This window comes from Danio rerio, chromosome 7 (genome assembly GCF_052040795.2).
Source record: "Danio rerio strain M-AB ecotype USA chromosome 7, GRCz13ab, whole genome shotgun sequence".
NCBI classification, from domain to species: domain Eukaryota; kingdom Metazoa; phylum Chordata; class Actinopteri; order Cypriniformes; family Danionidae; genus Danio; species Danio rerio.
Window position 1 is genome coordinate 3639811 of NC_141027.1, and position 27690 is coordinate 3667500.

Below are 27690 nucleotides of genomic sequence, written 5' to 3' on the forward strand. Positions count from 1 at the left end.
CACTCCAGAACGCCACTGACATAGTGAATTTACATAACAAGTGAACAATTCAAGCAATGAAGCGAACACAAACAAACTGGCTGTAATGTTGCTACATTTTTCAAATATCTGCAAACTATATGGACTATTAGAAAATTCTACTTATATTCAGTAGTGAATCTCTCTTTGGTAAGTAACAATTACTGTGATAACGGTACTAAACTGTTGATGCTTTGTCAGTGCACGTCAGAAGTTCACTTTCCCTTTGTGCAACGAGAAAACAGATACTGCCCCCCAGAGAGCGGAAACACATGTCCTCTTACGCAGATGCAGAACTTGCAGCTCTTGTTGTGAGTCAGCTTTTGTCTATTTATTGTGCCCAAGAACAGCTTTTTGGTCTCGATGTGATCTGACATGAGGCGTCAACACAGTTGGGTTTCATTGGTGTTAGTTGTTTGGTATTAGCTTGGTGTGTACCGGCCAATAGGAATAGGGCTTTACAAAAGTAATGTGATTACAGTATCTTATGCTGGACGGGTGTATTTTTGGAAATCCTTTGCATAGGTCAAATTTACAGATTTTTCTTTTATGACAAAGATAACTGTAATATTAATTGAAGATCACATTGCATGAAGATACTTGATAAATGTCCTATTGTATATAAATATATATCAAAACACATTTAAAATCAGTAATGTACATAGCTAAGTACATTTGGACAACTTTAGGCAGTTTTCTCAGTATTTAGATTTTTTTAACCCTCATATTGCAGATTCTTTTTGTGTCGTGCCCCCCCCACAATGGTGTCATATCCTAAAAAAGTAAACATCAATGGAATGATTGTACTTATTAGACTATAAACCTCATGCCACACATGGCAACTGTAGTCTTTTGTCTACTACTACTTTGCAAATGTGCACAAATTACCAAAATCTAAATTTTATACAGTTATGATTTACATATATATATATATATATATATATATATATATATATATATATATATATATATATATATATTTTATCTTGTCATGATGACAGTAAATAATATACGACTAGATATTTTTCAAGACACTTCTATACAGCTTAAAGTGACATTTAAAGGCTTAACTAGGTTAATTAGGTTAACTAGGCAGGTTAGAGTAATTAGGCAAGTTATTGTATAATGATGGTTTGTTCTGTAGACTATCGAACAAAAAATATAGCTTAAGGGGGCTAATAATATTGACCTTAAAATGGTGTTTAAAAAATTAGAAACTGCTTTTATTCTAGCCAAATTTTAAAAAAATAAGACTTTCTCCAGAAAAAAAAATATTATCAGACATACTGTGAACATTTCCTGAATCTGTTAAACATTGTTTAGGAAATATTTGTAATAGAATATATATATATATATATATATATATATATATATATATATATGAAATATATAACCCACAAAAGTTCATTACTCAATAGTAAAACCCCTCTGCGGTCACTTACTGTATCCCATGCCTTGAATGAAGTACTTAAAGGCTTCTGTCAGTTTGCTGGGCTGTAAAAAAGACACATTCATTAAAACACCACACATATTTCTGTATCATTCATTGGTATTGATAAATAATCCAAATATAAACTGTACCTGAGTGAGCTGTGGCATCCCGCCAGCGTCAGCCATCTGAACAATACACAGAGATTTATTTAAGGCATGAATTAAGTTTATTACTAACTCTCAACAATCATTAAACTAATGTTGCCTCATTGTCTTTTTATGTAAAGAATGATAATGCCGTGCATGAGTATTTGTCACATGTATTGTATTATTTTTATTTTTTGATGAATTGTGATTTTATTTAGTTATTTATTTAATTTCCAAGTTTCCCTTGAAGATTTCTGAAAATGAGCAAGTCTGCTATAACATTTAAAATGCATATGGTGTGTCCAGTGTAAGTGTGAAGTCCATGTCCAAAACAAATGAAATGAGACAGAGCAGAAGCACAAACCTTGAGGAATGAGGTTGTAGTTGGGTCTAGTTTGCTGTTGCACTCCACCTGGTGGACAGAAGCAGATATTTCATAGGAGTCAGATCTATTTGTGAATAAATGGAGGGCTGCATATTAGGAAACAATGGCATTGCACTTAGGGCTGAGCTGATAAACTATACTATATCAACTCACAATAAACTCTATGTCAATAACAATGATAAGCTCTGGACTTTTTTTTTTTACTACTTTGATTACTTTATATTGATCTAAGAGCCAATCACACAGCAGAAATGTGCAACAATAGGAATCTAGAAGTGTGCTGATATTAGAGATGTACTGAATTTTCGTCCACCAAAAATGTATCATCCAAAACTATGTTATGCCATTTAACGGATCCACTAATTTGTGTGGCTTCAGTCATTGCTGGGGTACTGTTTTAAATCTGGAAGCATTAACAACTTATATCAAAATATATATCCTAATCATTCAATATAGAAAATAACCATTGAGATTGCATTTTTGCCCTATCGCCCAGCCCTAGATGTGATATTTAGTTTTTTTTTTTTTTTTGCAATATAAGGCGATGTGAAAACAATTTCACCAGATAACTTGATAGTCAGAGCTACAGTTGAAGTCAGAATTATTAGCCCCCTTTATTTTTTTTATTTTTATTTTTAAATATTACCAAAATGATGTTAAAAAGAGCAAGGAAATTTTCACAGTATGTCTGATAATATTTTTTCTTCTGGAGAAAGTCTTATTTGTTTTATTTCGGCTAGAATAAAAGCAGATTTTAATTTTTTAAACACGATTTTAGAGACAATATTATTAGCCCCTTTAAGCTATATATTTTTTTCGATAATCTACAGAACAAACCATCATTATACAATAACTTGCCTAATTACCCTAACCTGCCTAGTTAACTTAATTAACCTAGTTAAGCCTTTAAATGTCACTTTAAGCTGTATAGAAGTGTCTTGAAGAATATCTAGTCTAATATTATTTACTGCCATCATGACAAAGAGAAAATAAATCAGTTATTAGAGATGAGTTATTAAAACTATTATGATTCTAAATGTGTTAAACAAATCTTCTCTCCATTAAACGGGAATTAGGAAAATAATTTTTACATGGGGCAAATAATTCAAGGGGGGCTAATAATTCTGACTTTAACTGTATATTAGGAAATAATTCTTGATTTTGTATTGATTTGCATGATATACTCTTCAAAGGGAACTCAAATGTCAGTCACTACTTCCCTTAGACATAAATCTTTATTGCATTATTTACATTTATCATCCGTTAGCTGTCAATGTTAAGAATACTTGCTTCATGATTTTTAGTATATCTATCATTATTATATAATCTTGTGATTTTTATAAAATACAAATGTATTATTTCCTAAAACAGTCAAGTTAAACTTTAGTTTTAGAGCAGAGGTGTCCAAACTCTGTCCTGGAGGGTTGGTGTCCTGGAGATTTTAGCTCCAACTTGCTTCAACACACCTTCAAGGATGTTTAAAATGGCTAGTAAGAGCTTGATTAGCTAGCCCAGGTGTGTCTGATTGGGGTTGGAACTAAACTTTGCAGGACACCGGCCCTCCAGGAACGAGTCTGGACATGCCTGTTTTAGAGCACTTTAAAAACACAAGTGAGCCAATATGCTGTGCAGAAAATATACAACAAAATAGTCTTAAAAATCCCTAAAATATTTGATAAAACATAGCTAAACTACCAAAGAAGACACATAAATTAAAATGACCAGGTATTAAGATCAGGTGTCAATTACAAAAAAAATAATAATAATAATAATAACTAGAATTGTACATTTCCTAAAGGAAATGTGAATGGGGTTTGCGTGGCAAATCGATGGGGTACAAAATGGTACTAAACTAGGCAATAGCACTGGAAAGGTAAGAAATGGTGGTTGCTAAGATGTTGCTAGGCGGTTGCTAGGGTGTCCTGAGTGGTTGCTAGGTGGTTGCTAGGGTGTTCTGAGTGGTTGCTAAGTGGTTGCTATGGTGTTGCTAGGCGGTTGCTAGGGTGTTCTGAGTGGTTGCTAGGTGGTTGCTAAGGTGTTGCTAGGCGGTTGCTAAGGTGTCCTAAGTGGTTGCTAAGGTGTTGCTAGGCGGTTGCCAAGGTGCCCTAAGTGGTTGCTAGGTGGTTGCTAAGGTGTCCTAAGTGGTTGCTAAGGTGTTGCTAGGTGGTTGCTAAGTTGTCCTGAGTGGTTGCTAGGTGGTTGCTAAGGTGTTGCTAGGCGGTTGCTAGGGTGTTCTGAGTGGTTGCTAGGTGGTTGCTAGGTGGTTGCTAAGGTGTTGCTAGGCGGTTGCTAGGGTGTTCTGAGTGGTTGCTAGGTGGTTGCTAAGGTGTTGCTAGGTGGTTGCTAGGGTATTCTGAATGGTTGATAAGGTGTTGCTAGGCGGTTGCTAGGGTGTTCTAAGTGGTTGCTAGGTGGTTGCTAAGGTGTTGCTAGGCGGTTGCTAGGGTGTTCTAAGTGGTTGCTAGGTGGTTGCTATGGTGTTGCTAGGCGGTTGCTAGGGTGTCCTGAGTGGTTGCTAAGGTGTTACTAGGCGGTTGCTAGGGTGTTTTGAGTGGTTGCTAGGTGGTTGCTAGGCAGTTGCTAGGGTGTTCTGAGTGGTTGCTAGGTGGTTGCTAAGGTGTTGCTAGGCGGTTGCTAGGGTGTCCTAAGTGGTTGCTAGATGGTTGCTAAGGTGTTGCTAGGTGGTTGCTAGGGTATTCTAAGTGGTTGCTAGTCGGTTGCTAGGGTGTCCTGAGTGGTTGCTAAGGTGTTGCTAGGTAGTTGCTAGGGTGTCCTAAGTGGTTGCTAGGTGGTTGCTAAGGTGTTGCTAGGTGGTTGCTAGGGTATTCTGAGTGGTTGCTAAGGCGTTGCTAGGCGGTTGCTAGGGTGTCCTGAGTGGTCGCTAGGCCCTAACTAAGGCGTTACTAGGCGGTTGCTAGGTGGTTGCTAGGGTGTTCTGAGTGGTTGCTAGGTGGTTGCTAAGGTGTTGCTAGGCGGTTGCTAAGGTGTCCTAAGTGGTTGCTAGGTGGTTGCTAAGGTGGTTGCTAGGGTATTCTGAGTGGTTGCTAAGGCGTTGCTAGGCGGTTGCTAGGGTGTCCTAAGTGGTCGCTAGGCCCTTACTAAGGCGTTACTAGGTGGTTGCTAGGCGGTTGCTAGGCGGTTGCTAGGGTAATTTGGGTGGTTGCTAGGCAGTTGCTAGGGTACCCTGGGTGGTTACTAGGCAAGCCTCACATACATGCCTGATAAAATATTTATACTTAGTAAGCATTTCTAGCAAGTTACAGTACTTGGCTAGTCAATATTAGCATGTAGCTAGTCAGCGCTAGCATGTGTAGCATATAGGAAGTTCCGTTTGCTAGCATGAGTCAAATGAGCCAATCCCCAAGTCTCCGATGCTGAGATATAGCTGTTGATGGATGGTTGCTAGGGTACTCTGTTTTGTTGCTATGGGCGAGATTACAGAGTGAACTTGAATGTGGTTGGCTGTTCAAGCCAAATGAACCAACCCCCATGTCTCTATGACACTGCTATGTAAAGATATGCATGTAGGGCAGTTATAATGGCAGTCTATGGGACCAGTTTGGGGGCGTGGCTTGTGAGCTTCATTATCATATTGAGATGCTCATTGGTTGTCTGAGTCAGATGAGCCAACCCTTAAGTCTATAGGACACTGTTATGCAAAGTTATGCATGTAGACCAGTTAAAATGGCAGTGAATGGAACACTTATCAAGGGTATTTAAATGGATTTGGGGGCGTGGCTTAAGAGCTTCATTATCATAATGAAAAGCTGATTGGTTGTCTGAGTTTAATGAGTCGACCCCCAAGTCTGTATGACACTGCTATGCAAAGATATGCATCTAGCCCTATTATAATAGAAGTCTATGGGACCCATTTGGGGGCGTGGCTTGTGAGCTTCATTATCATATAGTAATGCTGATTGGTTGCCTGGGTCAAATGAGCCCACCCCCATTTCTCTATGACACTGCTATGTACTGTGATTGACATGTTTGTCAAGAAATGAATTGGAGTCAATGGGCAATGTAAAGTCAATGGGAACCCCTTTGGGACGTCCTAGCACCCCAGGGGTACAACTTATAACCCCTTTTGGGGTATGTTCTCATACAGGCTGCAACCCCCTACAGATGTTGCGAATCCCATATTTCTACGAATTTCACACTTGGCGCTATAACGCATTAAAGGTCGACCCATTTCGCGGCGCGTTTAGTGCTCTCCTAGAAAAATGAATGGGAGTCAATGGGGCCAATGTAAGTCAATGGGAGCACTTTGGGACGTCCTAGAGCCCCAGGGGTGCAACTTTTACCCCCTTGCGAGGTATGTTCTCACTTAGGCTGCAACCCTCTACAGATGCTGTGAATCCCATATTTCTATGAAATTCACACGCGGCGCTGTGAGTCGTCAAAGTTCGGCTCAATGTTAAGTCTATGGGGTGGGACACCCCTTATAAAAGTCATAGCACACCATTCCCGATAAGACCGGACGATTTGAGCCCACTTTCAAGGGTCTGGGACGAAAGCTGCGGGACTAGTTACGCGCCGAAAAATAGGACGGAAGAAGGAAGAAGAATAATAAACCAGGCACAATAGTAAGAATGGACTTTGCCTATGGCAAACCCCATTAATTAGTTAAGAGTGGATTAAATGAGAACACAGAAGAGACCTGTCTAACGCCCGATTCACACGGGGCTTCAGCGTCATCGCTTGACAGAGGGCATGTCAAAGTTTGGGCTTAAGCGATCATCATAGCAGTGTCAGCCAATAAAATTAGTCTGCAATCGGCTACTGTTGAGCTGGGTTATTTGCATAAAGCAATCTGATTGGCTGACACTTTCTTTGGCGCATGAAAAGTTGAGAAATTCCCAACGTCTGCAGCGAGAACGCCACTGAACCGGCACTGACGGATCCACAATGCAGTTCGGCAATGCCGGACGTCACCAATTCAAAGTGAATGGGAAGCGTTGACGCTGACGCCCTGTGTGAATGGAGCGTGTTACGTCCCGTGACTGTTTTATTTTTGTTTCTATATTGCAGTTTCTCTGTTTCCTGATTTCTTTTGTTTACAGATTGATGCCACCTGAGTCTAATCTGCCGGCTAATCAACTGAGCTATAAAGATTGGCTGCAACCAACCAGAAGGCAACGGAGAGGGGAGACGACATGTCTCACTTGAGCTGCTCCAGACCCAGACACCAGGGGCTTCTGACTTCTAGTGGTTTCATGTTTATAATGTGAAATAAGTTGCTGGTATGAGTAAGGTGTGGGGTGTATTTTATTTTAAAACCTTTTTCTCCTGTTTTGATGGGTAGGCAGGGAGAAAGGGAAGTATATGTGTTAAAATTAGTTATAGGTTGTTTTGTTTGTTATTTTGGACCCCCATATCCTGAGGTATTATTTTTGTTTTGTATTGTTTCTTTAAAATGTAAGAAATATTACTTCATTTGTTCGTTCCTAGCTGTGTTTTGCCTCTAGATTTAGGTGGGAACGTAACAGGCATAAAGGGCTGTGGCAAATCATTCCAAAGTCGAGGACCCGCCACAGCGAAAGCACGATCAGAATAAGCTGAGCAGCTGATCTGAGAGAACAAGTGGGCTCATAGGGATGTATCGGCTCAGAGATATAAGGTGAGGCAAGAGCATTTAGAGATTTAACAACAAATAATTGTTACGACGGAAGGTTATTTATTTTTTTATTATTGCGGATTGTACTCCTTTTTCTTTTGTCCCGCCTCCTTGCTGTCTTATAGGCTCCCGCGCCGGCGTGATTCCCTGCTCTGATTGGCTGCTGGTCTACGAGGCCTGTATAAAAGGGAGCTTCCGGCAGGAATCGGAGAGCTCATTTCTGCTGCGTTCGGTGTTTGGAGTGGAGCTCCTGGGTTTCCCTCACCCCTTCGGCCGACGACCAACAATAATCACCTTTGTATTGATGACCATTCTATGCTTGAATATTTAATGAGAGTTTGAGCGTGTAGGGGTGACCTGCCTATTTATTTGATTACTTTTGACTTTGTTTATGTTAGGGAGTAAGGTAAGATTCTTGTATTTTTCTTTAAATAGTAATAGGTAATTTAGTGGATTTATTTTATAGATTCTTTTGTTTGTTATTTTGGCCTGTGGTCACCCTGACGAAATGCTCATTTATATAAACCCTATTTTTCTATAATAAATATCTTCATATATACTCTCAATTGAGTGTGTGAGTTTGGTTGTCGACCGAAGGGAATCTTTTGCTTTAAGTTTTGTTTAGTTTGGGAAATCCACCACCCCAACACATTTGTTTGTTCTTCGTTTATTATGCATTTTTTGTTTCCCCTAGACTTGGGGCGTAATAATAATCTTAAACTGTATTCTAAAATGAACTGGCAACCAATGAAGCGAAGCTAACATGGGGGAAATGTGGTCATATTTGCATGTACCAGGTAAAATATTTTACAATCTTACTAAACATTTTAAATTAAATGATAAAATGTATTTAACATTTTATAATCTTCATCATATCAATAAATAAATAAAACTTTTCTCTGTTAAAGCTACAAATAGTTATAAACTCTTGTTCTAAATGCTAATTCTAAATGCTGACAGGGCTTAAAAACACATGCAAACAATCAATATATTAATATAACTCTTATATTTCATGTCTGCAGTCTCCACTAATCTCCTAGGCAGTAAACTGTGCTTCTGATCAACAATAATCCATCGTTCATGGGACTACTGGGACATTGCGATGTCGGTGTAGAACAGATACATCATACCTATCAGACTATAGATTACACAAGACATGTCACTCGTATTCTTTCGAATAAGGAAAAGCAAAGAGCATAGAATCACCAAGAGGCGACACTCTAGTGTAATTTGGTAAACAGCCACTAGATGGCGATGCGGGCATTTTGTAATGAAAACTCCAATAGAACAACAGCATATTATAAATCTGTAAAAAAAACTATTAAAAGTGCTGATGATTGTGATAGTAAGTGTTGTATTGTTGTCTTTCAGGTTGTATCTCAGCTTTAATGTGCTTTCTAAATAAAAAAAATAAAAAAATGAAGCAGCTGCTTGCCATCGCGACAGTAATGAGATCCAATGGACGGCCGATCACTTTCACTCCAAAATGGCGGAATCCGGGGCTGTTGCTGGGCGCTGCTGTTGCAACGGAACATTCTATTAAGTGTCGCCTCTTGGTCATTCTAAGCTCTTTGGGAAAAGTGTAACTGTGAAATATGGTGAATGCAGCCCTGCCTTCTAGTACAGGAGCCAATCAGCAATCACTATATGGTGAATGAAGCCCTGCCTTCTAGTACAGGAGCCAATCAGTAATCACAATATGGTGAATAAAGCCCGCCTTCTAGTACAAGAACCAATCAGCGATCACTACAGACTGACTTTATTCCGGGGAAGGGGCTTGGACCAACCTGCTGAAAAATCCAGCTTAAACCAGCCTAGGCTGGTTGGCTGGTTTTAGCTGGTTGACCAGCCTGGTTTTAGAGGGTTTTGGCCATTTCCATGCTGGTTTCCAGCCATGTCCAGCCTGGTCTTAGCTGGTCAGGCTGGAAAATGACCAGCTAAATCCAGCTAAAACCAGCTTGACCAGCCTGGTTTAAGCTGGACATAGCTGGTTTTGGCTGGGCTTTTGCCCTGGCTAGGCTGGTCAATCTGGTTTTAGCTGGTCATCTCCCAGCCTGACCAGCTAAGACCAGGCTGGAAATGGCTGGAAACCAGCCTGGAAATGGCCAAAACCCCTCTTAAGCCTCTGGTTTAAGCTGGATTTTTCAGTAGGACAGATGTGAATTTCTGCAGATTTTGTGTGACTCAAACGTTTAGAAATTAAACGTAAGAGACAGTTGTTGCTTAATGTAATTATTATTTCATAATATGACATTTAATTTTGAGCTTGGCAAGTTATTTTGGAGAATTTGTTGTTTCCCCATTTAAACAGAATGCCCGAGCATACTGCCCGAGAGGTGTTTCAAAGATGGCTGCCGAGTGAAATTACTTGCGATAAAGGGACTTTGGTCATACTATAGTCTAGCTCACTGATGTTTTAGTGTGTAAACTCTTACAGCTGCTTCCTCATACGGAGCCTGATCTCCGACCACCAGCATCACCGGGCATCTGAAACACACACAAACACATGACGAGATCACCAAAACTGTGAAACACCTGCAAGATTCATGCATTTAGGGGTTCATTCTTACTTGAATGTGTTGTTCCTGTCGAGGCTCAGATCTCTGCGTCTGTACAGATATAAGAAAAGAAGTAAAAAAATGGTCCTACAGTCCGATTATTTACAAGAGCAGCTCATATTTGTGTTTTATTAAAGTAGTTTTTCACATATTGTTGATGTTTAATTATTTTTTCAGGCATATTTGAGACCCAGACATTGCTTAAAACCCTGTATCTACCATCTGCAGAATTCAACAGCCCAACTTGGTTGTAATGTATGTTGCCAGATTGAGGTAAAAAATGCTCAGACATTGGAATATTTTGTCAATTGTTTGAGGTGACGGACTTCATATAAGTTCTGGCAACTTGACAAACATGGACAACAAGTGTTTTTCATAACTAGATTGTGTCATACAAATTAGGACAGTTTTCCAGCAGAAATAACAAAATGAGAGGGTGGCTGGAGATGGGTGTGAAACAGGGGCGTAGATTTAGCATGGACAGAGGAGACGTGTCCCCACCTAAATCCACCAACTATTGAAATGTCTCCATCAATAATTAAATTCACTTTTCAAAAAAATTGCGCTGTCAATATTAACATGCCGAGAATGTCGAAAATCATCGTCTCTCCTCGAGTCGCACCACCCCCAAACACAAATAACAAACTGGCCAACACATTCAACTTTCCTCAGTCAAAATTTGTCCACTTGAATAATAAAAAAATGCAAACATAATAATAATAATAATAATACTAATAATAATAAATACTACTCCTACTACTACTACTACTAATAATAATAAATAATAATAACAATAATAATAATAATAATAATAATTAATAATAATAATAATCCAGCAGTGGCGCAGTAGGTAGTGCTGTCCCCTCCAGGAACAGGCTGTGACACCTTTGTTCTAGATCATAGATCACCAAACTTGTTCCTGGAGGGCCGGTGTCCTGCAGATTTTAGCTCTAACTCTAATCAAACACACATGAACAAGCTAATCAAGGTCTAACTTGGTATACTTGAAACACCCAGGCAGGTGTGTTGAGGCAAGCTGGAGCTAAAACCTGCAGGGCACCGGACCTCCAGGAACGAGATTGGAGACCCCTGCTCTAGATTGTACTGAACAATAAAAACTAAACATCTGTGCTTGTCTCCACAAAATGTGTCATCTTTTATCAGCAGTACAAGATTTAGTTAAGAGTTTTCTCCTAAAGCTGCTGAGATCAACTTTTACTAAGAAATTGTTGCTTTGGATGATGTCTGCATAATTATTAATTATCCTATATTGATGTAGTTAATTCAATATATTATATGTGTATTATGTGGTGTTTTTACCCCAGGTAACTCTTCCAGAAGAGCTCGATGTTGAGCAGGTTTGGTGCTTTAGTGATTCTCTCTCTGTGAGTTTGGATCAGCTCTGTGTTTGCAGACAGCTCTTGCTGAAAAACACACAGCAAACGTCAGCATTTGACTCGTTACACAACATTATAATGACTGAATTATTATTATATTCATTCATGCATTCATTCATTTTCTTTTCGGCTTAGTCCCTTTAAACTATAATAATATCGCAATGCATATTACTAATCAAAAATGATTTAATTTTTTTACTTCGATTCCTACAATGCAGTTAAAACCCATATGTACAGTTGAAGTCAGAATTATTCGCACCCCTGTTTATTTTTCCCCAATTTCTGTTTAACAGAGAGCAGATTTCTTCAACACATTTCTAGTCATAATAGTTTGCTCTGGAGACTATCAAAGAATATATAGCTTAAGGTGGCTAATAGTATTGCCCTTTAAAATGGTTTTAAAAATGTTTAAAACTGCTTTTATTCTAGCCGAAATACAGTTGTTCTCAGTGGCTTTGGTGCATTTCTCTCTACACTATTTACATTTGCACAACAGTTAATGCATTTCTCAAAACAATTAGTACAAACTGCAAAACCTAGCTAATAACCTGCAAAAGTGTGTCACATGCTCAAAATGGAGAGTTCATTCCTCAAAAGCAAGTATTTATGTCAATCAAAGCATCAGTATCATCAAAATGAAAAGTCCTGACACTATTGTTTATGAACAAGATAGTCAAATGGCTTAGTCATGTTTTCATTATGGCAGTTTACTCTACTCAAGACAGCACTATATATACTATTTGCACAGCCGTTTGAAAACTACAGTAAAGTTAGACATCACTGCATTGAGTGAGTTATCTGAGTACAAGACACTGAATATGTGTGTTTCCCGTTTGTACTATATTTGCTCTTTGCAATCCTAATTTACTCACAGCATTGTGCAAAAGAATAAATACACCCTTATTTACAACAAACATAAACTTCCTTTAGGTAGAGCTGTGCACAACTGAAGACAATATTGCAGAACATATTGGAACTGAACCTGCAACATACACAGGTCTGTAAATCATTCATCAAATTGTTCAATTTTGTTTTATAAAATTTGCTTGACAGATTTTGACAACTAGTACACCATTTTTGTATGAAATGATTCAAGTAATGAAAAGAGGACTATTAGTTTTATATAGAATGACTATTCAGCATTTACAAGTTTAGTTCATTTTGACTGACATGACATAAGCAGATGATAATGTTATAGACAGCAGAGAGTTGTATGAAAGCAATTGATGCATGTCCAAAAGCACTTGCAATTTGTTGTAAGGAATGAGAAACTGCTACTATGATGTGCACAAATGACTAATTGTTTTGTGAAATGCATTAACTGTTGTGCAAATGTAAATAGTGTAATGAGAAATGCACCAAAGCCACTGAGAAAAACTGTAAAACAAATAAGTCTTTCTCCAGAAGAAAAAATATTATCAAACATACTGTGAAAATTTCCTTGCTCTGTTAAGTGAAGTTTATTTTAAAACAAATTTGGAGAGGATCACGTGCTTATGATTGTTCGCAGCTGTTCCAACTTCAGCTAATAACTGATTATCCTATTAGAAGATCCTTAACTCACTATAAATAACCAGACTTTTCTCATCTCGATATCTTTGTCTTAAAGAACCCCCCCCACCCAACCCTACTTTCCCTCCTTTCAAACGGGCGTCAAGGTGGCCAGTGATTAGCGCTGTTGCCTCACAGCAAGAATGCCCCTGGTTTAACTCCTTTCTAAACCAGACGGCATTTCTGTGCGGAGTTTGCTCGTTCTCCCCGTGGTCGCGTGGGTTTTCCCCGGGTCCTCCGGTTTCCTCCCACAGTTCAAAAACAAGCACCCTAAACAATTAATCCAAATACTTTAGCTAAACTCTGAGTACACCTTTCAGCATACATATCTGACACTTCGCTACGATAAGCAGGAGGGGGAGTCATCGAGATCTACCTGAGCTCAAACTCCCGTCTCGCCGTGCAACGGGAGGGAGCTCTGGGCTCAAGGATCTTATGGGCTCAAGGCTCTCTCCCGGGACAGCACGCCAAACTAGCTTTATTATCAATCATCAGCTAAGTGTGAACTCTTGAAACAAAATTTGGGAAATATTAATACAAAACAAAAAATCAAAGGGGGGCTAATAATTCTAACTTCAACTAATATATATATATATATATATATATATATATATATATATATATATATATATATATATACTGTATATGCATTAGCGCTGACAAAATTAACGCGTTAACGCATGCGTTTAATTTGAAATAATTAACGCATTAAAAAAATTTACGCAATTAACGCATTTTTTTTTTCCTGTTGTGGCCAGGGGCAGACCCGGCAGTTTCCCGCTGTTTCGACGTACTTTTTGGGCTGGGCTGATCATCTTCTTATGATCTGATCGGCTCATAAAACACTCAGCAGACTGTCATGTTTTTCTGCCTCAGTGATTGACGGTGCTGTGAGCTGTCTGTCACGCTCTGAAAGTAAGATGTTTCTTTTCCGGACAGAGCGGCCCATGTGACATAATCTGCAGCCCATTGGTTCTTTTCTGTATTGACATTGTGCTGACCCAATCACAAACTTCCATGTTGGGCTCTGTGTAACGCAGGTGTGTATTTGTCAAAATAGCCGAGAGTCCCGCCTGTTTCTTACGCGTGGGTCCGCGCCGCGGGAGAGCAGACTTTTGCGTCTGCACTCTGCAGCGGGGCACAGATCAATATACTCCTGTCTATTCTATCTAGTTACCTATCTGTCCATATAAATATACTTTTAAAACTTTTAATCTGCACCACGGCTGCAGCAACTTCCTCCTATAATGCTGTTTCCTGAACCTGCAAGTCTTTATTTTACAAATGATAAAGAATGTCTGCTTCTCACGCTCTGAGGAGTGTCAGTCATGTATTTTAAGATGCACTTGGCCAGAAGACAAGCGCAGGAGATATCATGACATTGTGTTTTTGATCGTCAGCATGATGTAGGCTTACAGTGACAATAATAATTATACAATATGGATATTATAATGATATTTATACATGACCAAACTAGTGTGCAACTTAAGCAACTTTTTTCACATTTAGTTTTGTAGTTCTGCCCAAACTAATATTTGTTGCAGTTTTTAATTGTTTAAGTTCATTTGATTGACAATGTAAAATCTTTTAGCTCCGTTTGATGTTTCATTGTTGAGCTTTTATTATTCATCTTTATTTTATTAATCAACATTAACTGTGTGCATCAGCAGGCAGTTTTTGTTATGTTCATTATTTATTAGGCTCCCTCAAAACACACAGGCTCCCACATTTCCAGTGTGGATTATAATTTTATTTTAATAATAAATAAATAATAAAGTAGTTTTTAATTTGTCAACTCTCGTTATTTCCTTTATATGGCTTTTGTGCTTTTATAGAATGGGAGTTGGTAAACCTATTCAAGGGCATGCACAGATTTTCAATACTTTATTATTATTATTATAATTTTCCATATCTGCAATGCCTGTATTTTGGCATTTTTTGCAGTCCGCTTAGAATCCAACATGGAAATCAATGTTTTCTATATTTGCATTGATTGTTTTGAAATTTAAATGGCATTAACATGCCTGTGTTTTAATTTCTGTAATAAATATGGCTTTCAAGCCAGGATCTTGATGGTTTATTGTGGGTTTGTTGTTTACATGCAGAAATCTGTGTTACAAGTTAAACCAAAATTCTAATAATGAGTTATATTTTGAATTCAAGCAGTATTTGTCTTGCGTTTACAATAATTTTACACTCGAATAGCCAAAATTACAAGTTTTAGTCTTTTAAATGCGATTAATCGCGATTAATTTTTAAAAAAAAAGTGTTATTAATTAGTTAATTTTTTTTTATCGATTGACAGCACTATTTTATATATATATATATATATATATATATATATATATATATATATATATATATATATATATATATATATATATATATACTGTATATTATATACACAGACTTATAAAAGTGCAACACACACACACCTGACTGAAGAGGTGACTGATGATTTGGTCTGAGAGGGAAGACGTCAGGTTGGAGAGCTGATAAAGAAGAAGCTCATGTTAATGAAGTGTCTGGGATTTAATCTCTGTGTTTCTGCAGACAGACTGAAGCAGGCAAACCTTATGTGCAGCCCAGTCCATCCAGCCTCGAGCGTTTGGGTCCACATTGACCAGAACCAGACCCTCCACCGCCTCAGGGTTATTCAACTGATAGAAAACACACACACACATCAGACACTATTTCAAACGCCAGTGAACATCTGCAGACAGAAGCTGAAGGATATTGATGCTCAAAACACTGAAAAACTTAAACCGCCTCTCTTCAATAGGGGCAGATCATTTTGTGTTATTGCACCCAAACTCTGGAACTCTCCACCACGCTCACTCCGCTCTGCTAATAATATCTCTGAATTCAAATCCTTACCTAAGACTCACTTATTTTCTGAATGCTTCACTTCTGATCTGCCAAACTGACAACTTTATCTGATCCACCTTCACTCTGCTCATATGTCTCTTAGGTCTTGTTTGTGAGATTCCAGTTGGTTATATTTGACTCCATGTATGTTTGTTTATCTTTTTGTCGCATTCCTTGTAAAGTGTCCTTGAGCTCTGGAAAGGCGCTATATAAATAAAAACTATTATTATTATCATTATTATTATTATTATTATTATTATTATTATTATACTGCAATCATTTCTAGTAATCATCAGTGTATGCTTTTCAAGTTAACAATAATATAATGCATTGTCATGATGATGATGATGATTTTATTTTTAGCATTTCTCATTTTTACTGTATATTTAAATATCAGCAAAAATATATAATATTAATGCCTTAGTCTGTAATAATAAATTTTTTGTCCAGCAGAGGGCCTCATTCAGTCTTTGACCATCTGCTGCTGATTTCTGTGTTGTTTTTAATATATTTCAGGTATCTTTAATATATATTTAAAAGTGTCAAAATAGTGGATAAACAGTTTGTCCTTGTTACCACAAGTGGGGGAAAATTACATTCAAGTGAATAAATGGAGTATTTATCTATTATTAATAATTAATTTGTTATTGTTATGCATTGTTGAATCTATATATTAATTTATTGATTGATTTATATATATATATATATATATATATATATATATATATATATATATATATATATATATATATTTATTTTTTTATTTTTTTTGGTATATATATATATTTTTTTTGCAGAAATTTTTTTTATTTATATTTTTATTATTTATTTAACATTTTTATTATTATTATGGTATTTATTTTATTTATTTTTGGTCATTTTGTATTTATTTTTTTTATTTTATGTATTTATCAACATTTAGATGCTACTCCAGAAGACAATAATGCTATTATAATGGCTTTTCTGTTGATGAAAACAAGTATTTTGTGATTTACACAGAAGAAAGCAAATATATCATATAAAATACTGATATAAAAATATATCAAATAAAATAACAATATTTAATAATGCAGAAATGCAGAGGTCAGTTGTGAGACTTACAGTGAATCTGGACAGAATGTAAGCGCCGGCTCCGACTCCAACACCGATAATTGTGCGGAAACTAAACACAATTAAAACAAACAAATCAATAAATGAAATAAATCTTGATTTAATGATGTTTCAATGTTTTTACTGTGGGAATAAAATATTAAAATACAGAAAATGCAGATGTTTGTGCAGTGCTGTAGATTGCAGACATCAGTCATTTCGCTTTAAACATTAAACTTTATATACAATTAAAATATTCAACGACCTAAAAAAAACTCACTTAAAAAACTGCAGGACAGCAGGAAGCATCTCAGAGACCTGATCCATGGACGCATACTGGTATCTGTTAATAATAAAACAATAATAATATTAATACACTAATACATATATTAAATTTTAGGACAGGCAAAATATAAAAATAGTCTGTAAGTCACAAACCACTGACACCTACTGAAGACGTCTCGATAGGTGTCAAATGACACACTTTGCGCATATTAATGTTTTTACACCTTTTTCTAGCACCCACATCTCAGCAATCATACACACATTAAATACTCACAGATGACAGAGAGAAGATGTTTCAAAACATTTTCAAAACTATTTTATATTAATTTATTTTGCCTTTGCAATTTCTGCCATATTTTGGAGGATATTCATATGCTAAATACTAGTATCTTGCAAAATGTGCAATACCCTTGAATTAATGTGCAAATGAAAGGCCTGACTAGGTCAAATATGTTAACTAAGCAAGATGTGTTAATCAGGAAAGTCATTAGACAAGAGACAATCAAAAAATAATCATTTCTCAAAAGGGCTAATAACATTGACCCTAAAATTCTTAATAGAAACTAAAAACATTGCTTTTATTCAAGCCAAAACTAAAAGAGACCTAATTGCAGCAAAGTGTGGTTTCAATAGAGTCATTAAACTACAGAACTTGATGAACATACGGCAGGGCTATTCAATTAGTTTGTCATGGGGGCCGGTTCATGAAAAGCATCCCACACAAAGGGCCAGAGAGATATGACTTGCTATATAAGTGATGACATACTGCATATAAAAGCCCATATGCTGTATTTTTTATCCTTAAGACACCCATGTTGGCTTTTTCTAAATTAAAATGTGAATGTATTGTATTTTGAAACTACATAGCATCAGTGCTTTGTACAATTGACTTTTTTTTTTTTTTTTACAAACATTCAAATGTTGTATTTCAGAGCACAATAAAAGCAGTGCATTGCTGAAGTAGGCTTTTTCTGCATTCATATACAATCATAGATATTTTCTGAACTGTATAGGATGCAACAGTTATAGATTTTGGTTGTACGATTATATAGTCTAAAGAATAATCATGGTTTCACGGTTATTACATCTAATGTAAATTCAAGCTTTATATTAGGTAAGTAGCTATTTAGATGAACTGTTGTCTGCGTTTATACATACATAATTATTTTATAATTAACTCGTCTAACATTTCTTTTGTTGACATTGCACTGAAAGGCACGCACAACTCTCCGCGCCCGGAAAGATGCAAGTGCGTTGCTCCGCTTGTGCGCGCATATTGTCATATATTCTTACATTAAAAATAACAAACTTGGAGGCGGAAAAAGCGTGATATGGGAACGGCCGCTGCTATAGTAAATCCGGTGCGCGTGTGTATTAACCTCGGTGTACATACTTGGAACTTTAAACTAGCGTACAGTTTGTCACACAACTTGTCATAACATGGTTTAATTACAGCAGTTTTGTTTTGTTCTGTGCAACAGAAATGCGGCTTAGAAGCCTTTACATTTGATTAACTGTGACGAATTAAAGCGCAGATAGTGAAATCGGCTAATATCGTTGCATCCCTATTGACGATATCAATGCATATGATAGTACAAAAGGCCTTTTCTATAAACATATCCAAATGTTATCGGCTGCCGCGCCACTCACTTTGGTGTCTCACGCTCTGCTGCACCTCTGCAACTCATGCTATTTTAAACAGATGCACGTCACTTCATAATAGCGGCCGCTTTTCAACTGAAGTAAATTTATTTTTGATGTCTTGGTCACACTATTTGGAGGGCCGGAACAAATTGCCTCACATTCGGGTTTGGCCCGCGGGCCACCAATTGAATAGCCCTGACATACACCATATAAAGTATTACCATAACAGAAACATATTCAATTCAGTGATATTTCTCTGCACTTGGGAATATCTCAACAGAATATCTCTTCTATAAAACTGTTGCTATGGCTTAAAGAATAACCAAATTGGCGCCAAAAACACACTTTAGCCAATCAGCAATAAGGGGTGTGTCTTGAAAATACAGTGGGGAAAAAAGGGCGGGGCCTGTTGGGTTATGGACATAAAACAAAATTCATTAAAGGTCCTGTGAAATCAAAATACATTTTTTTAGATGCTAGTATCAGTTTTTTAGTTGGTAAGATGTTAGTATTATTTTTAAAGGAGATCTAATAAGCTAGTGTGCTCCAATACAGTTTAGACCAGGGATGTCCAAACTTGGTCCTGGAGGATCGGTGTCCTGCATATTTTAGTTCCAACTCCAATTTAACCCACCTAAACCAGCTAATCAAGCTCTTTCTAGGTATACTAGAAGAATGGGAGGCATGTTGAAGGAAGTTGGAGCTAAACTATGCACGACAAAGACCCTTCAGGACTGAGTTTGGATACCCCTGGTTTAGAAGATATAAACCTGATATAAACATCCAAAGTGCACAGTTTGTCACTTCTGTCTAAATCGATCAAAGTTTTGTTTCACGTCGCCTCATACTTCTGTTTCTTATAAATACTTTTGATGTATCAAATGCTCTCTAGTGTCTGGCATGCCCCGCCCCGCCCCTCACTGGCAGAGAAGTGATAAAAACAAAATGCTATTGGCTGTTTTTAAGTGGAGGAGCTACTCTGTGTCCCGCCCTCTCTTCATTTTTCAAATACACATCTCAAAGCACTTCACAAGACCTTTAGGCTAAAAGGTCAACAATGAAAATCATGCTTTATTACATGAAAAATAAACAGTTAAATGTTCTGAACATAATATATACAGTTGAAGTCAAAATTATTCAAAAATTCATGATATACATATTTTTTATATATATTTCACAAATGATGTTGAACAGATTCAGGATTTTTTCACAGTATTTCCTATAATATTTTTTCTTCTGGAGAAAGTGTTATTTGTTTTATTTTGGCTAGAATAAAAGCAGTTTATAATTGTTTTAAACACCATTTTAAGGTCATTATTAGCCCCTTAAGCAAATTTAGTTTTGGATTGTCTTCAGAACAAATCACTGTAAAAATACAATGACTTGCCTAATTACCCTAACTTTACCCTAATTAACCTAGTTAAGCCTTTAAATGTCACTTTAAGCTGAATACTAGTATCTCCAAGAATATATAGTCTAATATTATGTGATGTCATCATGGCAAAGAAAAAAGAAATGAGTTATTAAAACTATTATGATTATTCTGACTTCAACTGTATATTGGTTTTATGTAGGCGTCTATTACAATAATAGACAGAACCAATGGGAGAAGCAACCAGTTGTGGTGCTGTATCATGAATTCAGCACAGCTGTTAACAAATCAGCTTTAAGGAACTAAACAGGCCGCTATATACAGTATTAATGAAGCACATACCCTGCAGGATAAACCGCGGCGCCCTCCTCCTGTCCCGGAGCATCAATGTGAACAACGGTGAAGTTCTTCACAATCTCTTGCATCTCCTCAAAGCGAAACAGGGTGGAGAAGCAGCTCTTACCTGGGAAAGAGCAAAAAAAAAATAATTCCATCACCACTGCGGTCATTCTGAGCGTTCTCATATACAACGTCATGTTTACATTCAAAGCTTCTATTGAGTGTGATGGAAATGTTTAATATTGATGCTCATGTATTGATGATAGATTAAGCTTTAATTGATTAAGTAAAGATAAAATGCATTACAAACATTGTGCTATTACAGCCATGTGTAAATCTACTAGTTTAAGAGTTAAGGAGCTGTAGAGAAATTCTTATCTAAAACATTGCAACATTGTTTTTAAAAATGCCTGTGAGTCCATCCTTGGGATCTTCTTGCTCACAGAGGCTGTCTGTGTGTGAACAGATCATTCTCTAGAGAATTAACAAACTTTGTCTGACTTTATTCAATTTCAGTCTTCATGCTGAAATATATTCCTTGTGAACATCTCATTACATGTCCTCATAATGTCCGTCACTGTATTTAATTAAGTCATCACCCTCAAAATACTGTCTTTTTACTAATACAGCCTGTAAATGTGTGGTTAGGCAACTAGACCACCCACGAATGTCCACGAGTTGGAGTTTCTGTGTGGAGTTTGCATGTTCTCCCCGTGTTGGTGTGGGTTTCCTCTGGGTGCTCCGATTTCCCCCACAGTCCAAACACATGTGCTATAGGGGAATTGATTAACTAAATTGGCCATAGTGTATGTGTAATGAGTGTGTGCAGGACATCTACACCAGGCGGTGCATGAGGAAAGCCAAGAGAATCATCAGTGACTCCAGCCACCCAAGCCATAGACTTTTCTCTCTGCTACTCTCAGGCAGACGGTTCCGCAGCATCCGGTCACGCACCAGCCGACTGCAGGAAAGCTTCTTCCCTCAGACTGTCAGGCTGATGAACATTTAACACTCCACACACAGACTCTTCCACACCCCTCACTGCACACCATCAATATGTAGCATGCACTGCACTTTAACCAATCCATATTTGAAACAATACTGCCTACAACTATGTGGACACCTATTCACTGTACATATTGCTGTCAATTTTACATTGTCGTAGTATTTTGCACTGTCTGTATTTTGCACTGTTGTATTTTGCACTGTCGTTGTATTTGCACTATTTGTATTTTGTACTGTGTGGAGCCAGCACCTAAGCTTTTCACTCATCATAGCACACATGCTGCTGATGATGTGACAATAAAAGTGATTTGATTTGATGACATATTTATGACTTTTTTATCAAATTAGTTTTGTGTAAATTGATCAAATATGTGTGTTTCCAAATGGCAACACTGTGCAATAGTGGAACATGCAATATTGCAATGGGTTAGCTAGCTAGCAAGGTCAGCTGTGAACTTTTAAGTTGTAACAATAACAACATGAATGCTGGTAATATAATGTTGATTAGTTATATGTTAATGACATTTGCAATATGGATAAAATCTAGTTTTAATGGCAATACTACTTTTGAATAGATATGAATACAGGGATCAGTGTATTAGCGAGCACCACCATGTTCTAATGTAAGTGAAAGAAGAAAAGGACAGAACTGGCTCTTCCTGCAGATGAAAGTGAGGGTGAGATGGGTTTTAGTGACCATGAGAATGATGCAGACTGGACATTTGATAGAGACAGTTGAGGTAAGTTAGCTCAGAGGCAGATAAGACAGACGTAGTATAGTATATAGTATAATATATATAAACATTGTGGAATAGATATGAATACAGGGATCAGTGTATTAGCGAGCACCACCATGTTCTAATGTAAGTGAAAGAAGAAAAGGACAGAACTGGCTCTTCCTGCAGATGAAAGTGAGGGTGAGATGGGTTTTAGTGACCATGAGAATGATGCAGACTGGACATTTGATAGAGACAGTTGAGGTAAGTTAGCTCAGAGGCAGATAAGACAGACGTAGTATAGTATATAGTATAATATATATAAACATTGTTAGCTAGTAGCTACATTATTCTGATGCATCTGGATATACTAAACTTGATACAATGTTTACTGGAGGAAATATTTATATTTACTGTATGTTGTATACATGATAACACAATATTATGTTTGTTTTCAATAATATTCAGAAAAAAAGAATGGCATAAATGAAAGCTGTTGGAATATGAGTTGTTGGAAAATGTGTTTAAGGTGTCATTTATAAGTTCTGTGTTAAAGCTCGTAATACTGCAATACCAGTAAATCATTTCAAACAACACAATTGTTAATTATAAGGAAAGTTTTAAATTAAAAATTTCTAAGCTAGTTCCACTGTTGGACGTTACCATATGGCAACATATCATAAAAGTACCTTAAAAAAGAAATGTTCCCAATTTGTTTTTGTTTTTTTACAGCACTTCAAGTTAAGCCATTTTAAGAAAAGGAAAAAAAGTTGAATTTTTTTTTTTTATAGATTTATCAATGCGTGCGGTAAAGGGTTAATAAATGTCTGGGAATTATACATAGAGTGCTTAGCATATACGTGTTCACCCCTCACAAATCTCTAATTTAGATGAATACTTTCTATAGGAAGCTTTGGAATATTATATTTGTGCATATACAGTAGATCAGTCAGTACTGAAGCCAAATCTGGAACTAATCCAACAAAATAACTTATGATAACGCTTCAAAATGAGTTTACCAAAATGTATGTTAACAAACCAAAAAATATATCAAATTTTGTTGAAATTTTGTAGTTTGTACTTTTTTCCCCCAACTAATTTGCTTGAATTTAATTGTATTATATTTCATTTTCTAATATGTTTGGTGACTAAAATATTATTTTAATAAATATATCAATTTAAGAAATATGTTTTGTTTGAATGCACCTAAATATATGGCATATGTTCACTGAGAAATAAATAAAAATATTAATTTTCAAAATAGGCTGTACTCATTTATGTTCTGCACTGTATCTTTCTCTGTATGTTTTATTTCAACAAAGTCGTTAAATTGCTAAATTTAAAAACGGTCTGAATGAGCACCTCGGTAGTCATAGTGTTAACAAATGTTGCAGGAAAGCGTATTATTAAAACACTCACAGACATTTAATTCATGAAGGAATTGTTGTTTTAAGTCATTTAATATTTTTATTCAAACTGGTTCAAAACTCTAACCTGGTCTAAATGCAATATGCAAATGCAACGGCTCATGATTTACTTTTAGTGAACAGGCAATAAAAAACAAGTCTTGTGGCTATTTCAGTCCTCAAATAAACTCTGATACTGTTTTGCTAGTTAAAAACGCCTATCAAGTGTTAAACCACACGGACAGAGTGTGAATTGCTCATCTTGTGCTCATCTGTCTTTAAACTATCGATATCAGAATTAGATTTAACACATGTACAGCAAAAAAAAAAAAAAAAAAAACAGTCTAATTTCCAAGAAACAGGTTATTCTTTCACACCTGACCCTTTTCAACACTATAAATATCAGTGTCTGCTGAGCATTTGAGACACGACTGACCATTTCTGCTCTTCTGCTCCGACTCGACCAGACCATCATGTTCATTTACACCAGATCAAGACCAGCACAAAGGTAAAACTGCATACTTATACAGTATATTCAAAAGCAGAATAAATAAGCACTATAATGCGATTACAGATTGGTGTAACATTGTGTTAAAGAAATGAATTATGTCCCTTATGTGATTCTGTACTTCAATGTAAACTTATGAAAAATAATACAAATTGCCTATAGGTGGTCATCTCTCCCTGGGTTATTTAAACCCAAATTGGGTAAAATATGGACAAACATAAATATTGGGTTAAATTTGGTTCTATGAACTTAATAAAAAAATTAACCAAGCAGTTGGTTTAGTTTAATCTATATTACATCCAGAATTTCTTGTGGTGCTTAATAAAATGTTAATCAAAAGTTACGAACAAAGTCCTGTAGTGACATTTAAAAGAGTAAATCAACAAAAAACATTAATGAATCACAAACTATGGACAATCAATCAGGGTTTCCACACATCTTGAAAATACTTGAATTTCAGACATATGGACTCAAAGCCAAGAAAGTACTTAAAAACAAACACAGGTCTTGAAAAAAATTACCTTAAAATGAAAAAAAAAAAATTTAAATCTGTTTATGGTTTTATTTCAACAATTGCCCTGTGCTGGTGTCAAAACAGAAGAAAAAAAGAGAAATTCTTTATTTTGGAATCATACATTTAAATTATTTATAGGTGCAGTGGGTGATTGTCTTCAGAAACATTTTTTGTTGTGCTGGTTGAAAATCTCTTCACAGTTCAATAGTATTATTAAAGTTAAATGATCTATATGTGTTTTTATATTCTGGGTAAGGCATACAACTAAAAAATGTTCATCCAATTAAATATTGTCAGGCTGACATCTCTCATAATACTGATAAGTAACTCAAACTGTCTGTCAACAAATGCAGATTTAGGCTTTAGCGCATCTGTTCACGCAGATCCGCCATTTGAGTGGCATGCCTGCATGAACTCCGCACGTTCACGACAGTATAATTGGGACACCATCATCCCTTCACGTGAAAGCACAAAATGAGGGGTCGGGGTAAGGGGATGGGCTAAGGGAAATAATTAGGATCGGGCCGAAAAGTCCTTGAATCTAGTTTTTATGAAATACTGGGAACTCTGGCCAACACTACCTCATGGCAATTAACTATATAACGTTTCCATTTAGTGGCTAATATTAACTCATTCAAACATTTTAGCATGATCCACTCGTCCCCCAATCAGGGGTCGGGTCAGGGGTGGTTGGTTTGGAAGCTGCTTTTAAAAATCCTGCATTTTTAAATCATAAAACTAAGTAACTTTTCTGACAATACTTGCATTTCCTTGTGATATCAGGCTCGGCCAATGGGTAATTAGCTAATATTTTGACTGTAGTTAATACATTATTCATGAAGGAACGTGATTTAGGACACAAACTAAAAGTGAGCAGATTCACAGCACACCAGTAGATTATATTAGAGTGTGTGTGACACTGTAAATGTGTGTGTGTGTGTGTTTTTAGGATGAAATCAACATTTGTCTTGGTGCTCCTGCTCATGACTTGTGTGTTCAGTGACGGACTGAAAAACATCAGTTCCAGCGATGAACAACTGGCGAACATCCCTGACTGGCCGACTCCCTGTCAGAAGTGGTCGAACACCAGTGCATTTAAATTATTTCAAAAGAGACACATTCTCCCACGTGATGCTAACCTACAAAATGCAAATGACTGGGTAAGATATCTAACAAAGAAAAAACTTTGTGGCAGAGAACCTGTTCAATCCTTCATCAGAGTAGGCCAAATTAGCAACATCTGCAACCACGAAAGCTACCAAAACGAAAACAATGAATGTGTCAGTGAAAAAATGTTCTGGGTGCACATGGTAAACAGCACCTTACAAAATAATGTGTGTACAGTTAATAACTTTACGTATGATGAATATTATGTGACTGTTGTTTGTGGGTTCATTTCAAACCGCTGTGTGCCCGTTCACTATGTAACACAAAATAAAACTGCACCAGTAATTACAAATTTTTGTGCTTAGATTGCATGCCTTAATACAATTTAAGTGAAGCCTCATTATAAAATATGCAGAAATAAACAGAACATATTTACATTATTCCAAAAAATCCACATTTATTTTGAACCATGGGCATTATCATGGTTTTTGATGAGGTTTTTTAGGTGCGCTGCCTCTAAGGACCTATCTGGTTCTATTGTAAAAACAGCATGAATAGCAATAAAAAATAATATGATGCCACTTTGTGCATGCAGCTTTTGCTTGTGAACAACACACAAGAGGTGTGATGTACTTTACAGTTGAAGTCAGAATTATATATATATATATTTATATATATATATATATATATATATATATATATATATATATATATATATATATATATATATATATATATATATATATATATATATATATATATATATATATATATATATATATATTGCCCCAATTTCTTTTTAACAGAGATATTTTCAACACATTTCTAATCACAATAGTTTTAAAACCTCATTTTAATCACTGATTTATTTTCTCTTTGCCATGATGACAGTAAATAATATTAGACTACATATTTATCAAGACACTTCTATACAGCTTAAAGTGACATTTAAAGGCTTCACTAGGGTAATTAGGGTAAAGTTAGGGTAATTAGGCAAGTTATTGTATACCAGTGGTTTGTTTTGGAGACTATAGGAAAAATTATAGCTGAAAGGGGCTAATAATATTGACCTTAAAATGGGTTTAAAACAATTAAAAGCTGCTCTTGTTCTAGCTGAAATAAAACAAATAAGACTTTCTCCAAAAGAAGAAAATATTATAAGAAATACTGTGAAAAAATCCTGAATCTGTTTAACATCATTTGGGAAATAAAACAAAATATAAATAAAAAATTCACAGGAGGGTAAATAATTGTTCAGCTTTCCAAGTGATAATAAGAAGAGAACGATGATGATGATATCTTTAAGCCTTTAAGTGAACCACTATGCTGAAATACTCAGGCTAACAATGACATGTTTTGATCATGCCAGCGTTTGTCTGACACAGAAGTGAAAGTTCAGCTGATTCACATAGAGAGCTGGCGTTTAATATAAACAAATGCATCTGACAGGAATAAACCGCAGTCAGAAAGTGTCCTGTTTTCTCCTGTTGTGATCAGATGTTGACAAGTATCTGCACGTTTATTGTCTAAAATGTATTTTATCTATTTTTCTCAGAATTAATTTCAGTCGATTGATATCCGGAAGCATTTAGTGATGTAATGTTACTCCTTGTAGATCAACACATCCCTTTGACTGAAAATGACAAGCAAAAGCAGTACAATGTGGCACAATGGCAGCACCCATGGTCCAAAATAAATGTGCATTTTCTTGTATAAGGAACATTTCTTCATATTTC

General features: G+C 36.3%; 1 protein-coding gene and 1 long non-coding RNA gene across 13 annotated transcripts in view; both read right to left on the reverse strand.

The window, feature by feature from the left end:
* LOC147842925 (uncharacterized) overlaps positions 1-27690 on the reverse strand; it is a 959952-nt gene that overhangs the window by 382346 nt on the left and 549916 nt on the right. The window lies entirely within an intron of this gene.
* The window catches only part of ndrg2 (NDRG family member 2), a 136153-nt gene that overhangs the window by 8218 nt on the left and 100245 nt on the right, over positions 1-27690 (reverse strand). For 10 of the 12 annotated variants that reach the window (XR_015494716.1, XR_015494715.1, XR_015494714.1 and 7 more), the window contains 11 exon segments: positions 20702-20822; positions 17339-17401; positions 17071-17131; positions 15675-15761; positions 15537-15593; positions 11474-11577; positions 10166-10204; positions 10031-10082; positions 1961-2008; positions 1600-1635; positions 1461-1512 (listed from right to left, as the gene is read on the reverse strand). Coding sequence is in view for 6 of the 12 variants with exons in the window: in XM_087259256.1 (XP_087115382.1) it covers positions 1461-1512; positions 1600-1635; positions 1961-2008; positions 10031-10082; positions 10166-10204; positions 11474-11577; positions 15537-15593; positions 15675-15761; positions 17071-17131; positions 17339-17401; positions 20702-20822 (720 nt within the window). In the remaining 6 variants the exon portion in view is untranslated. 12 annotated transcript variants of the gene reach the window in all.